The sequence below is a fragment of the Penicillium oxalicum genome, chromosome II, assembly GCF_001723175.1.
Source record: "Penicillium oxalicum strain HP7-1 chromosome II, whole genome shotgun sequence".
Taxonomy (NCBI): domain Eukaryota; kingdom Fungi; phylum Ascomycota; class Eurotiomycetes; order Eurotiales; family Aspergillaceae; genus Penicillium; species Penicillium oxalicum.
The window spans coordinates 1-14,013 of record NC_064651.1 but is presented as its reverse complement, the minus strand read 5'-3'; the positions used below and the strand labels follow the sequence as shown (position 1 = coordinate 14,013).

Here is a 14,013-nt window from a genome sequence, read left to right as displayed (position 1 = left end):
ACGGGCCTTTCTCGTGACCAAGGGTATGCTGTGCCATCATGCTCGAGGAAGAGCCAAACCGCAGCATCCAAAATGGGACACCACAAGGCAGACGCTCAGTGGAAATTTTCTAACAACACGACATTTGAAGTAAGGCGCAGCGTCATTCAGACAGGGAACGAGATGTTCATACGATACACCATAGTTGACTGATAGCTAGCCCGTCTGGCTAAGGTGTTCCATGCACGATCAAGGTCGCGTACCCTCACACACTAAGAATGGGAATGGCATCGTTGCAGGAGCATCGCTCCATTGATCTGTACTCACATCCATTGTCCACCCAATCCAAACATTGACCTCAGTGAATCCCACCTCTTCCATGAGACGAGCAATCCAATCTCGCTTGATTCCATGCCGCTCGACTCCCTCTAATTTTGAAGGCGGGTGGAAATATTTTGCTTGCGGTCCAAAGTCCTCGAAATCTGTTAGCGCCACGCGCCCGCCGGGCTTAAGGCACCTTAAGAGGACCTTCAGAAAGGGCTCGAGATCTGGGACATGGTGAAGCACAAGGTGGGAGATGACCAGGTCAAACTTGCGACGCTCGCCCGCAGTCTGGGCTGGATCAGCAGGAGGCAGCATCGGATCTTCCGCGTCTTCAAGCAATCGCGCGATTGGGAGCACGTTTTTCGGCGCCGATTTCAACTCGAGCTTTTGTTGAAGCCTTTTGATCATCCCTTCGGCTGGGTCGATCGCAACAATTGTCTGCACCAACCCTGCCACTTGTATTGTAAGTAGGCCAGTCCCACACCCAACTTCCAGGACGTTAGGCGCATTTGCCGAAGATGTGGAAATTGCTTGAATGATCGGTTTCAGGGCTTGGAAGGCATTGTACGTTGCCTCGAGGACAACTGGATTTGTGTCCCAGTTGGCAGCCTCGGAATTGAAACGCTCATTTCCTCCAGAAGGCTGGGAAAGTGACATTGTTCTGTGATCTAATAAATTCAGGGCTGTGAATGGTACCCTGCCGATCAAGACGAATGACGTTGGACAGGTCGGAGGAGGGTAAAGTCATATCCCCATAAGATCCGGTCGTTATGTATTCTTCATGTTCTTCATCGAAGCTGCATCGACCCCACGGCGCCCCGCAATGGAACTCCATTCTGTAACCTCGGTAATTTGGGAGAAGACAAGACGGCCGCCACCGGGGCTTGTTCAACGCGTTTCAACGCATTGAATCTAGATAAACCACGATCGGGGTTCCAAAACAGAGAGAATATGGTACTCAAAGATCTTGACTGCTTGCACTCAAGATAGTCGGTGTGCTTTGTGCCTGACGCCATGCACGGCGGCATAAGAAGTTGAAAAAAGTGATAATACTGGAAAGTTTGGCGCAGACAAGGCCTGTTTCACGGCTGAGATCATGCCCGGAGAAGCGGAAATGGGATTCGGTAATGCTCTCGGCCTGGTCTTGATTGACGGGATGAGATGCGGCCATTATCAGTCCTACCTACTCATATGAAAGATGTCTGATTCAAGTAAAACCAGAAGAGACGAGGCATGATCATTGTATTGCTGATCAGTTTAAGTGCTTTCAAGAAGCTACACATACCCAGCAAAATCTTTATTTGATCTCCATATTAATCATTTCCATCTCAAAAAAATTCATAATTTGGCTCCAAGTACAGTCAGAATCCCGTTCATTGTTTATAGCTACTCCGACAGCTAAGACATGATTTCCAGCTTCTCTGCAGGTCCAACCCGGTTTTTGAAAGATACTGTTGCCTATGTAAGCCATAAGACGCGAGTACCTTTACTAGTATCTCCATGACGACAGGAGGAAGGATGTGGATGAGAAGATAAGAGAGAGCGAATAACAACCTGATGGTGAGATATCTTAGGTCGAAGAAATTGGCTTCTTCTGCAAGATCTGCTTGAATACCTGCAAAGCAGTCTCCGGTTCTACAAAAGTCAGTACTCATGCGACATGAGATGGAAATAGACCAAATCACTTACGGTAATAGGGAACTTCGTGTCCGGCTTCATAGACCCGCAAGAACGACAAGTTATTGACAGTCTTGTACTGACCCTTCTCAACGCCGTTGACGGTGTAGGGTGCCAATGACTTGCTGCTGAACTCTGCATGGCCCGAATAGGAGATCGCGTTCGCAGCTCCGTAATTGCCAACCCAGTTGCAGATCCAGTCGGTGTCTCCGGCCCAGACGATCACGTTGACTCCAGATTGAACCACACTAGAAAGGGTCGAGAGGAAGGACCGAGGGTCTGTATTGTCAGCGTTGTAACCACAACAACAAAAAGAATTTGGAAGGAAGAAGCCTTACTATCACCAGTTGATGCAAACTTATTGTAGGCACCGTTGGGACATTCTTGGTAAGTTGACTTGGCACCGATGGCTTTGACAACCGAGGATCTTGCGAGATAGCTTGAGTATGTAGATGGCGGGTTGGGATCGTTGGATGGCTCCCGAATATCATACACATCAAAGTCGCCCGAGTTGCTGATTGGGCCCTCAACGGTGCTGTAGCAAACATTGCTTGCATTCACACAATCGGAGTTGGATCCCGTCTTTGCGCATTTCTGGATAGCGGGCAAGCACTGATTATTGTACGCGCTAAGGTAGCTGGATCGATCACTCGAACTGATCAGCTGTCGGTATGAGTTGCTGTAAGCATAATCAATGTAGGCTTTTTCCTGAATGGCCGGGTCAATCCATCCGTTGTTGACACCGAGGGCAACGAGATTGATGTTTTCGCCTGAGACGGATCCAGCTTTGATGGCAGCATTTTGCTGCTCAATGTACGCAGCGAATTCCGGTCCGTAATGCCCTCCGTAAGACTATGTAATGTGGGTCAGCGACTCGTATACTAAGTACGCGTAGCCAGAAATATTCGGAACTTTGAACTAACCTCAGTGAAAATAGCAAAGTCACGACTCTCGTATTGCGGGAACTGAGCGTAGAATGCCTGCAGCAACTTCCAGACATACGGCGCAGCAGTGACCGTGCTAGTGACGTCGTCGGTCCCGTAGGAGAAACCAACGCCAATCGGCTGATCAATGTACAGCATATTGGCGTAGGTGTTCCAACTGTACGGGTTCAAGGAGGGCTCACTAGCCCCGTCCACGAAGTGACAGGGGCCATTTTCCTGGAACAGACCGATCATAGAGGAGCAGCCGGGGCCACCATTGAACCAGGTGGCCAAAGGCGCTGACTGAGGGTTGTTCCGTGCCTCAAAAAACCTGGAAAATATAAGCATGATGCCATGCGAACTGTCACCGAACAAAAGAATGAGAAGGTTGTCCCCTACCAGAACCACATGTTCATATTATTTCCCACGGAAAGGTAGCCGGAGTACTGGTTTACGCCAGGGGTGGTCTCGCAGATTCCGGAATTCTTCACAAATTCCATCTTGGCTCCGGTAGCGGCGTGCTCGAAGACCGTATAGTTCACTCCGTTCTTGAACACAGATGAAACCTGGTCCTTGGCTGTACCTGCAGGAGCCGCCCACGCCTTCAGCGCGAGCACGGGCAGAAGCCACTTTGCATGCCACATCTTAAATCCCGCTCGTAAATTATCACAATGAGGCAAAATGGCGATGAAGAGATGAAAATAGCAGGATGGCAAGAGCGAAGAGCGATGGTGGCAACCCTGCGTTTTATATTGTCTGGGCTACGCCAAAGTTCAACGGCCTATCAGGATATCATTCTCACTTAGCCCATCGGCTTGAGTTAGAGCCAAGTTCCTTATCGGAGTGACAAGCTTCGGCAGGACAAATCTGCAGGATGCAGCGGGGCAAGATAGTCGGCACTGCCGTCGGAAGGGCGAGGTTACAGTACATCTCATCGGCCGGGGTGCGAGAGAAAGTAAATCTCATCTCGGGACCATGATTCGCCAAGGCTGGTCAAGCTTCAACCAAGAAAGACTGGGGATCGTCCGCCAAGCCCGGAGTCCGGTTCTATGCCAGGACGGTACGTGAGTGTCGATAATCTCAGGAATAAGTTACACATGGACTTATCTATAAGCGGGGAAAAATCCTTTCTGTTCTACAAAATGCAGCCACAATGTCACATGAGGAGCCAATGTATTGCATAGCGCACTGGATCAAGGCAAAATAATCTGCGCATTTCCCTACTACGATAGATCTGGGAAACGGGCCCCGCAAGACAGTTTGAACGTTGAAGTGATTGTAGAGGGATCTGCAAGTGCGGAGCAGGTCGATGCCGCCACCTGTGGCTGGGTCGGGGCAGAATTTCGGAGCTCCGTCGGGAACGAGATCCTTGCAAAGCCTTACTTGCGACGATCACCGAAGGTTGAGTGTTGGGTCGACCAACCGCAACGATGAAGATAAGTGCGCATCGACTGTCGCCTCGGAACGATCACCGTTTCAAGTTTAGTGGACACTTCACTCATATTGACACGAATTCTGCTCGATCAGCGCATGTTGACGATGAGAGCTTATATGGGCGGTCGGATAGCCGAGATATGTTATGCCAAGGGTTTCATGGTTCGTCATCTGGGGCCCTACACGCCCAAATGGATGCTGTTGGACAATCACGTCTGAACGAGTTGTTGTTTGCTTGATAGCATCATGTGATCCCTGGTGGTGGTGGTGCAATGGAGCAGACAGAGCGAAAAGAGAGCCTGGAAGAGATGGATGAGGTGCCTACATGGTAGGACAGAGAGAGAGAAGATGAAAAGGGAGATGATGATAAGATTGGTGGGGAGCGAGACAAAGCTATCTACCATCCATGGCAGGTCACGTGACTCACAGTCAACAGAGCCGTTGTTTTATTTTATGAGTATCAAAACATATGTTGCTCGATCTTCCATGCCATATAGATTCACTGGCATCTTTCTTTGCTTTTGTCTCTGGTGAGATTCGTCTTCATTTTTCCTGATCGATATCCTAAACATGAGGCTTTAGCGCATAGGTCCATGACCCCCCCGTCTTCATCATCCAGGTTCTCAGTCTTTTCGTTGAATTGGTGACCATCAGTGATGCCGGTGGTGACGATCTTGCTTATGCTGGTTTAGATGATCTTGATGCCGAGCGACCTAAGAGCGAAAGATCTTCGCAGAGGTTTGGAGACGTCAATCAACGGATTTACAAACCTTATGGAGCGACGACTGTCCGGTCTCATTGCTCACGATTACCGAAGAAGACAAAGGCCGTGATGGCATTATGGACACATATTGGGATGGCTGATAGTTGGTTGTATCGCATGATCCCAGAATGAACCCCGCGCTCTTTGCCTTTGCGACTGGCCATGCCTGATAAAACTGATATTAATTCGCATGGACAATACAGGGCCATGCAGCACGAAATTCTGTTCTATGGCACTCCTCTGCGCACTTTGAAGGCGATAGGTGAGTCATCACGTAAACCAGCGGCGCTTTGCTAAGGAATCTAATATCTTTATTCTGTGCAGTGGGAAAGCACGAGGCCGATACACAGGAAATGAGCTCAGTTATGGCAAGGGAAATCAAAGAAAAATAGATAGAGATTGACAAAATTCTTTCAGAAGTCCTGGGAGTCTTCGTGTTGCAGCAAACGTTTTGCCTTTTTTTCTTTTTTTTCTTTTTTTTTTGGTGCGCAAAGAAATCTTATACGTGGGTGGTCACCAAGTAATCTTCCCTTTGCAGATACGATAGAAGTTGAACTGCTCAAGGGCACCGAGTGTGCAAAAGGTCCGGGAATGCCACTTTCCGACGCTCCGTGCTGACAATATGCGATTGTGGTTACATGGAAAAATCGCCACCGAGCGTTGCAAATAGCCCTTGCCGTTAATCTCCGGAAGGATATGGACGTTGCAGTAGCGCGGTTCGCTCAACAAGCTATTGACGCGCTTGTCGGAGCAGGTGGGGATGCCAAGAAGCCCGGCACTGACTGGAAAAGGCAGCGGCAGGGACCGGGGCCGGAAATTCATGTATAAGAGCTGTATCAAAATTACCGGCCCTAAGTTTTCTCCTGAGTCCGCTCTCACGTCTACCACCCCATTCTTCTTCTCATTCACGTCTGCCGATAATTCAACAATCATAACAGATCAATTTTGGGGTTCCGATCATCTACTGGCCACTAGCACACGGGTTTTATCTCACTTGCGGCTGCCTGGCAGGCCCAGAATCCTATGGCCTCGCTCCCCTGCTTCTCTCTGCTTCGCGAAAAGGACAAAGATGAATTCTACACATATCAAACTGGATAATAGCGGAAATGGCCCACTCAAAGTTCCTGGCTTCAATGGCGTGCCGGTGTTCTACGAGCACTCTAAAGCCAATCGCTTTGCTCATGGAATCGCTGACTGGCAACAAATTCCCCAGTTGTTTGTGAACGAAGTGACCATGTTGCAATTTATGTCATACGTCACCGATCAACCAGATTGGGAGAACAAGGTGACTGATCCTCAGGTATTAGAGGAGTGGCATCAGCATGCATATGCAGTCTTTGATTTTAGCGAACACTCGTGGAAGTGGTGTGTTCAGGAGCTACAGGACAAGGCTCTGGATTTCAAACGCACCGGCCGCGTCGCTGCGTTTGACGTTGGTTCACGAGTTGTCAAAACCCAAGTACCAACCGACCTGCTTGAAGAGATGAATGATGCCTTGGCACCACTTTTCATCAAAGAAGGCTCGTCAGCAATCTCCGGTGATCTTACTCATGCGGCTCGCAGGGCAAGCCCCGTCCGACACGTGGTTGACCCTTTCATGTACCCGCTCGTCTTCGGACATACTCGAGTGCTTGATCAAGGGGGCCGAGTTGATCTTAAAAAACCCGAGAACTGGGAGTTTTCCAACACGGAAATCGCTCCAATCCCCGAGCGGCCATGGGACCGTTGTGAACGCGACGATCCTGAGATGCATTATCATGAAAGAGACCAAGACGCTTGGCGGAATGATTGGCGCGGACATAGCAAACCTGAATTGTGGTCCAATGCCTTTCAATGCCTCCCTTGTGATGTCGCTTTTGACAAAGACGGAGCACCGAAAATAACTTCCTACGTGAATGGTGTGCATCCCGCAGAGCAGAAAATTTACTCTGTGTTCGAGCATCTGATCTCGACCGCCATTGAACCTTGGAATGAAATGCTCATTAAGGACGGTAAAGATCGCACACCGCGACGAATCAGAACCTACAACTTTCAGGTGGACGGCACTGAGAGTACTCCTAAACTGTGGTGGGATATTAACCGGCTTGAGAATGTTTCGAGCGATTTAAGGAAACAGCTTTTGCGAGATATGAAGCCTCGAATCAAAGAGTATCTGTCTCTTCCCGAGCCAGAAAGACGGTACCGTATATACCGAGACTCTGGCCATCACAACCTTCTCCCTGCCGAAAAGTCAGCTATTTGGAATCTTCCCAGAAAGATCATAAATCTCATTGCGCAAAAATTCGATCGCCTATACGCCGTAAGAGGTGTCGAGCCGGGCATTTCCTTTACGTACAATGAATGGAAAGCCGGTGTCAACACTGGCCGGCCGATCATGCACAAGTTCATTTGGCCTGATTCCAATGGAGAGCCCTCACCTCCTGATCCAGACCACGAATACTACTCTGTTTCTCTCCAGAATCAATTTGCAGGCCTGCAGGTGATTATACGAGTCTCTGCTGTTCAGCTTACCCCCGAAAAGCCATCTTGGGCTGGTGACGCACATCCCCGCCCTGTGGGTAATCTCAATGAGCATATTGTCTCGACAGCTGTCTGCTACTTTGACATGCACAACATCCGGGATGCGAAACTTTCTTTCGAACAAGAGAGCATGGTCGATATAGATGATTTTGACATTGACCAATGGAAGGCCATCAATAGCGTTCATGGCATACCCAACTCCGACGAGCTAGAGCACTGTCCAGATGCGTTGCAGACTCTGGGAACAATCTCGATCCGGCGTAAGGGCCAGTTTGTCGCTTGGCCCAATGCCATGAGGTACAAGGCTGAACCACTCAAGCTGGCAGATCTGGCGCAGCCAGGTCATCTTCGATTTGTGACTTTATGGTTGGTCGATCCGCATTATCGAATATGCTCAACCCAAAATGTGCCTCCCCAGAACCCGGACTGGATGGGTCCATCTCATGCTATGCAGGCCAAGCATGTATCCAATACAATGAGCGCTGAGCAAGCGGAAATGTATCGTAAGCAGATGAAGGAGGATAGAGACAAGAAAACAAAGAAAATTGTGGAGTCTGTATGCTTGTATTATAACTACATGTCGGATCTCTGGCATTGCGGCGAGGGAATCAATTACCGTGTTTGAGCAAAGACGACCCCGGGGTTCATAATTTCTGCTTCGACGTCAAACTAGCGTACCTTCGTTGATGAAAGCTGGGACATATCCTATTGATAACCCACTAAAGCCCATAAGAGCCCATTTATAGCCCAACAAAGCCCATAGAAGCCCATAAATAGCCCCTTCCCAGCCCATTCCTATCTCAAGAATCTTCAAAATTTTCATTTGTGCGAAGCGCTGAAGCCAAATTGATTCAATAATGACTGGGCCAACATGCTGTTTACAAAAAGCCTGGAGAAGAGAAGGAATGGAACAAGCGGAACAGCGATAGAAGAAGCGGGCAAGCGGTGGCAGAACGGAAGTGCGGGGACGGCTGTGTGGCAGGGCCACAAAGTGAGAAACGGGTCTGACCCGTTACAATTTCACACTAAGAGTAAAAGCAGCCGACAACTTTCAACCCATCTTATCATCATCCTTCAATATCCATTTATAATGGAGAAGAGAATCATTTAATTTGGAATATAAGGACTTATGGAATAATGTTACAAATTGTATATCCATAGAATCTAGAATAAGAATAGTGGCTAGTATAATTTGTTCAGCATAGAAATACACTTACCTCCCTAGAAAAAGATATATTTCTAAAAGGTCAGACCCCATAATTATTGCGACTACGTAAACACCACTATAATAAGTGATTCTTTTAAATTTAAGTGGTAATTAACCAATGACGGATTGCTGTAAATATTAAATCGAATTTCATCGAGTCTACACAAGAAAGCCTTGTTAATGAGAGTTAGAACCAGAACGGCGAAAAATAACAATATTTATTCTGATGATTCAGCAGTTTTATGAACGCCATGGCCTCAATTTTATGCAAAAATGGGCTTCTATGGACCCCCAATGGGGGCCTATCGTGGGCTGGGGGTTGGGCCATGGGCCGAAATCCTCGGCCCATTCGTGGGCCCCGATAAAGCCTACTCGCTAGTTCTTCTCCTTCCTCACCAGCTCTTGCTACTTACGATAGACCACCTCGATTAGCTTCGCGTAGCTCTTAGCGCCGAATTCAACGATACCCTCGCAGGCCTCCGTGGTGAGGTCAACACCCTCCAGCAAGAGAACGCGTCACTTTGTTAGGAGCAGTAAGTATAAGCCCGTCTGGTTCAAGCCTAGTCTCTGCCACGATCGACCTCCCGCCCGAAACACTCGCTCCCTAATCTAGAGAAGTTCGCCGGATCTAGCGTTAAGTTTAATACGTAGGACGTAGCTATCAGAGCCAAGCTCGCTATCGACGGCTAAGCTATCTGTAAAGAGACTACTAGTCAGGATAGTGGCCTGTCAGTCAGGTAAGGAAGAAGGTAGCAGTGGGTTGGTGCCAAAACTGTTTCTTGAGGATCCCTCAAGAACTCTCTGATCTCAGGCTATTTAACGTGCGCTAGCACTTAGGCTTCCTCGTTCGATCTGGTTACATGATGCGAGCCGAGCTTTCAAAAAGAGCAAAGAATGGAATACGCAACATGAGAGCGGGGTTACATGTAGGTGTGCAGACGAGGCAGTCCTCCTGGCGAAAACCCCGCGAGGGATCATCGATTTCCTCTCGATCCAGTATCCGCGGATGAGAGTAAAAATGGCCCCATAGCCGTAATGGAAAAGGGCAACATGAAAGAAAAATCATAACACTATCGGTAACGCTACTACCTAATCCTACTACGTCTACCTCAACCTCGATAGCAAGGTCTAAGCTATAGTTCTTCCTTAGCTTGCGTACGCTAAGAGCTCCGGCAACCACGACCATAATACAATTCTTGAGCAGCTTACCCGCGTTTACGATAACCCTAATAAGGTCCAGGAAGCAGAAGATCGCCTTCTTAACCTCAAGTAGGAAACCAATCCTCTCGCCGCTTATATCGCTAAGTTCGAGCGCAACCTCTACGAAGCTCACGGCCACGATTAGCCAGACGTCGCTAAGATCTCCGCCTTTCGCAAGGGTCTTAATTATACCCTTCGCAATCGACTCAATTAGTAATTCAACCTACCGCGTGTGTACCCTAATTTCTTTCGAATCGTGTAGTAGCTTACGAGCTATAGTAGCGGTAGTAGTTCGAATACCACTTAGAGGCCTAGTAGCGCTAACGCTGGTAACCACGAAGACCGAATAGAGATAAACAAGATTGCTATATAGCGGGCAGAAGACCTAAACATACTGTAGTAGGCAGAAGAACCCTAGACAGATTCTGATTAAAATAATGAAACGGCCTCACGATTGCCCTAGAGATAATTTGATTGATTTTTATTTGTTTTCTTTCAGCATAAAACGGACGATAAACGTATCGGGGCGATGCCTTTTCAAAGAAGGGGGTGATGTTGTAAGTTATATGTTTGTTATATTGATGCTAGCTACCGCAGGCATCCTACGTGTATTTAGATCCCCTCTCGTCCTGTCGCAAAATCCCCTTCTTTCCTTCACTATGCTTAGTTGTTTCGTCAATGCTACCATGTTGGTTTCTTGTATCTTCATGCCTGAGCGTAACAATCTGCTATCTGATGAGAGTCCTAACTACGATGGCTTCGACACCCTCAGTATCAAAGCAAGTGAAAACCAAGTCTATTTGATGGTGAATGGCAGACTTGTTGCAGAAAGGATGACGAAGCGCCCGAAGAATTTAGCTTTTTTTTCTCGAGGCTCACCTGCTTACAATAAGTGTCCACGGACACAGATGATAGTTGTTATTGCCAAGATCAATTGGAAAAGCGAGAGTACTATTCTACTACGCTATGTACCGATGTAGTAGCAAATGATACTTGATTTAGGGCTCTATAAATTTTTATTGATGCTCTCATTTTGCTGTCTTACGCCCACAAACCCGTCCATTCTCAAGTAATACCACCTCAAACATGTAAGTTGGAAAACGCAAACCCAGCCCAATTCACTTCGCAACTTCCTCCCTTTTCAGCAACATTCCCCCCCAAGTCACCCCCTATTGGCCCAAGACGGAACCTTTGGCTCCCACGGGTCAAACTTTTCGTTATTCCTCGCATCCCAGGGCATCCACTTATCCAACTTCTCCCCCAACTTATTCAAATCACTATGCGCACTGCCCCACTCATTATTCAACAACTTCCGATTAAAATCGCAGGGCATCTTCTCCAGCGAAACAAGCGGCGCCCGCCACCACCTCCCCATATCATTCTCAATCTCATCGTCCTTGGCCTCGGCTTTCCGCAGCGAGTGCGTACCGCCCGATCCCAGGTGATACACGATCTTGGCGTGCGTGCCCTCGAACCGGACCGTGGATGAGTGGTGCGTCGTGTAGTCGCCGTGCGCGGACCAACTGACGAAAAACACCTGGTCGTTGAGCGTCCAGACAATCACATGCTCCCAGTCGTGCCTATGCGCGTTTCCGGGGCCCTGGTCGACCTCGAAATAGTATCCATACAAGTATGCGCACCACCCGTGGTTGCACCGCTCGCGGACGTACGTCTGGCTGTGCTCGAGGCGGTTCTTATCGCGGCAGCCAAAGGGGATGTAGGGACCGTGCGTGGAGCGAACTCCAGACTCGCTGTCGGCGCCGGTCGCATTCGCAGCGAAGACGACTTGCTCGTCGTTGGCGCCAGCAGCTCGCGGAATCCCTGGTCCCGTACCTGGCGGACGCGGTGGAGCGAGGTTTGGGCCGATGCCAGCGTTGACTCTGTAGTCTGTGCCAATGGCTGCGGTCTGGTAGCAGCTGTCCTTGTCGAAGTCGAGGACGGGCTGGAATTTGATGGCGCCGTTGCTGGCCGTGTCGCCGAAGGGAGTGAGGATTTCCGCTAGGCTAGTTCCTAGCAGAAGTGGGAGGAGGAGGTGTAGATTTGAAATTTTAGAAGAGAGCATTATGGTAATTGCCCTTACGATGAATGGGGGTCAGGATTATCTCTGCTCAAGGATAGAATGCTCGATTCCGGAGCCGTCCTCGGCCTTTTCATATATCCTTTGCATTGTGGCATGTCAAGTAAAAAAACAAAAGAGCACGCTATCGCACTTCGCAGCTGAACCACATTTTTTCCTGCTGTGCTTTGAACGAGGGCTAGCATAGCCTCACCTGAATCTTCGGGCGCGCCTCAATGCATAGATGAGGATCCGAGCGCAGTCGTATCGTGCGACGCCACATACACTTGGCTAATATAAGCAGGGTGATACTGTAACATCCCTGCCGCGGATACATCCATGGCAAAACGTCATTCTGCATATTGAATCGTTCTAATCCTCTTCTCGACTCACCGATCCTCACTAAGGTCGCCGACTCGCCGTTTACTCGACAGTGATCTTTCAGCCCTAGCGACGTGGCCGGCCTAAATCCCGTCGGCTATTTTGCCTGTTTTGCACAAGGTCTTAGATCAGCAGAGATAATCGCAGATTGGCTTTTTCTTGGCCCGGCCAACGGTCCAACCAGAAGTGGTCGAGACCGGGCGATTGGTTTCAGCTGCCATTTCCCCCGGACGGATTTTCAGCCCTACATGCTTCCTGGACCCCACGTCCCTGCCGCCTCGGCGATCCCGCTGCGCACTTCGCACTTCGCACTCGGGCTACCAGTGTCCAAGCAGAAGTGGCATGATCTTGCGGCAATCATGGATTGTGCTGAGAAATTCGGTGTATAATCCGGTATAACAGCCCATAATGGCTTGCAGAGACGACTGAAGAAACATGACAGCTGAAAAATTTCGGGCACATGCAAAGTCTTTGCTTGATCATCTGGTCAAAATATGCGCTCTAAGTCGCTTGGCATTCACTGTTCCACCGGTATCCCGTATCTCATCTCTGCACCACCGCTGGTTGATGAATGTTAAAGAGAAGCCGAGCCCTCTTCGAACGGCAAATATATCACTCAATCTTTTGACTCTATCAAGCCCCAAAATGGCCGCCTTCAAGCCAAGTGACATCCTCCTCCTCACAACAATCCTCTCCCTCCTCCAACTATCCTCCGCCCAACGAACCCCAAACGAAAACCTCGTCCTAGCCGATTGCGGCATCGGCCTCGGCGTCAACGGCGGCTCCACCTCCCGCGAAATGATCTATTACCCGGGCGACGTCTGGACAGGACAAGGCCTCCAAACCAACAGACCAACGATGATGGTCAACGTCCCTTGGACGGGCGCGTACCCCTGGGGGCAGCAGGGCGGCGTGTCGGCGCGCATGCCCAACGGCGACGTGTTTACCGTGCACATCAACCCGAACATCAAGGACCCCATGGCGGCGGGCGACGCGTGGCATTTGTTTGAGATGAATATTCCGCTCAAGTGTTATTCGTATCATTATATGTGGGTGTATAAGCTTGATGATGGGAAGTGGTGTGAGAGTGCGTATGTGTGTAATCATCGGGGGACGCCCACGCCGCATCTGAAGCCTGCTCCGGCGCCTGCCCCGGCGCCTGCCCCGGCGCCTGCGCCGAATCCTAGTCCGCCTGCGATTTGTGATGTGTTGAATAACTGATGTGTTGTGGGTGCTGAGATGGAAGTGCAGAGCTGGCTGAGGTTGGTGGCTGTGGTTATTTGTGGAATGCGGTGTGAGGGGGTGCTATTGGGCAGTTTCATCTGTCTTCTCAGAATTTTGTACCAGAAAATCATGTCATAGCGAGGAATCATGGCCGAGACATTGGTCGCGTCTTTAACACTGCAGAATGCTTTTTAGGGGTTAGGGGTTAGGGGTTAGGGGTTAGGGGTTAGGGGTTAGGGGTTAGGGGTTAGGGGTTAGGGGTTAGGGTTAGGGGTTAGGGGTTAGGGTTAGGGTTAGGGGTTAGGGGTTAGGGGTTAGGGGTTAG

The 14,013-nt window shown here is 49.4% G+C and overlaps 5 protein-coding genes across 5 annotated transcripts; 2 read left to right on the top strand and 3 right to left on the bottom strand.

Moving 5' to 3' along the window:
* Positions 1–228: 228 nt before the first annotated feature.
* Positions 229–960, bottom strand: POX_b01939 (uncharacterized protein; the record flags this gene model as incomplete). The annotated part of the gene is made up of 1 exon (XM_050110862.1): positions 229–960. The coding sequence occupies one exon, from the start codon at positions 958–960 to the stop codon at positions 229–231; it is 732 nt and encodes a 243-aa protein (XP_049971208.1).
* A 913-nt stretch (positions 961–1,873) lies between these two features.
* Positions 1,874–3,547, bottom strand: POX_b01938 (Carboxypeptidase S1; the record flags this gene model as incomplete). The annotated part of the gene is made up of 5 exons (XM_050110861.1): positions 1,874–1,938; positions 1,993–2,259; positions 2,319–2,832; positions 2,904–3,234; positions 3,303–3,547. 5 exons carry the CDS (start codon positions 3,545–3,547, stop codon positions 1,874–1,876), a joined length of 1,422 nt encoding a protein of 473 aa, XP_049971207.1.
* Positions 3,548–6,169: 2,622 nt separating this feature from the next.
* POX_b01937 (uncharacterized protein) lies at positions 6,170–8,245 on the top strand (the record flags this gene model as incomplete). Its single annotated transcript, XM_050110860.1, has 1 exon — positions 6,170–8,245. The coding sequence occupies one exon, from the start codon at positions 6,170–6,172 to the stop codon at positions 8,243–8,245; it is 2,076 nt and encodes a 691-aa protein (XP_049971206.1).
* A 2,944-nt stretch (positions 8,246–11,189) lies between these two features.
* On the bottom strand, positions 11,190–12,089 carry POX_b01936 (uncharacterized protein; the record flags this gene model as incomplete). The annotated part of the gene is made up of 1 exon (XM_050110859.1): positions 11,190–12,089. The coding sequence occupies one exon, from the start codon at positions 12,087–12,089 to the stop codon at positions 11,190–11,192; it is 900 nt and encodes a 299-aa protein (XP_049971205.1).
* A 1,020-nt stretch (positions 12,090–13,109) lies between these two features.
* On the top strand, positions 13,110–13,685 carry POX_b01935 (uncharacterized protein; the record flags this gene model as incomplete). The annotated part of the gene is made up of 1 exon (XM_050110858.1): positions 13,110–13,685. The coding sequence occupies one exon, from the start codon at positions 13,110–13,112 to the stop codon at positions 13,683–13,685; it is 576 nt and encodes a 191-aa protein (XP_049971204.1).
* Positions 13,686–14,013: the final 328 nt, after the last annotated feature.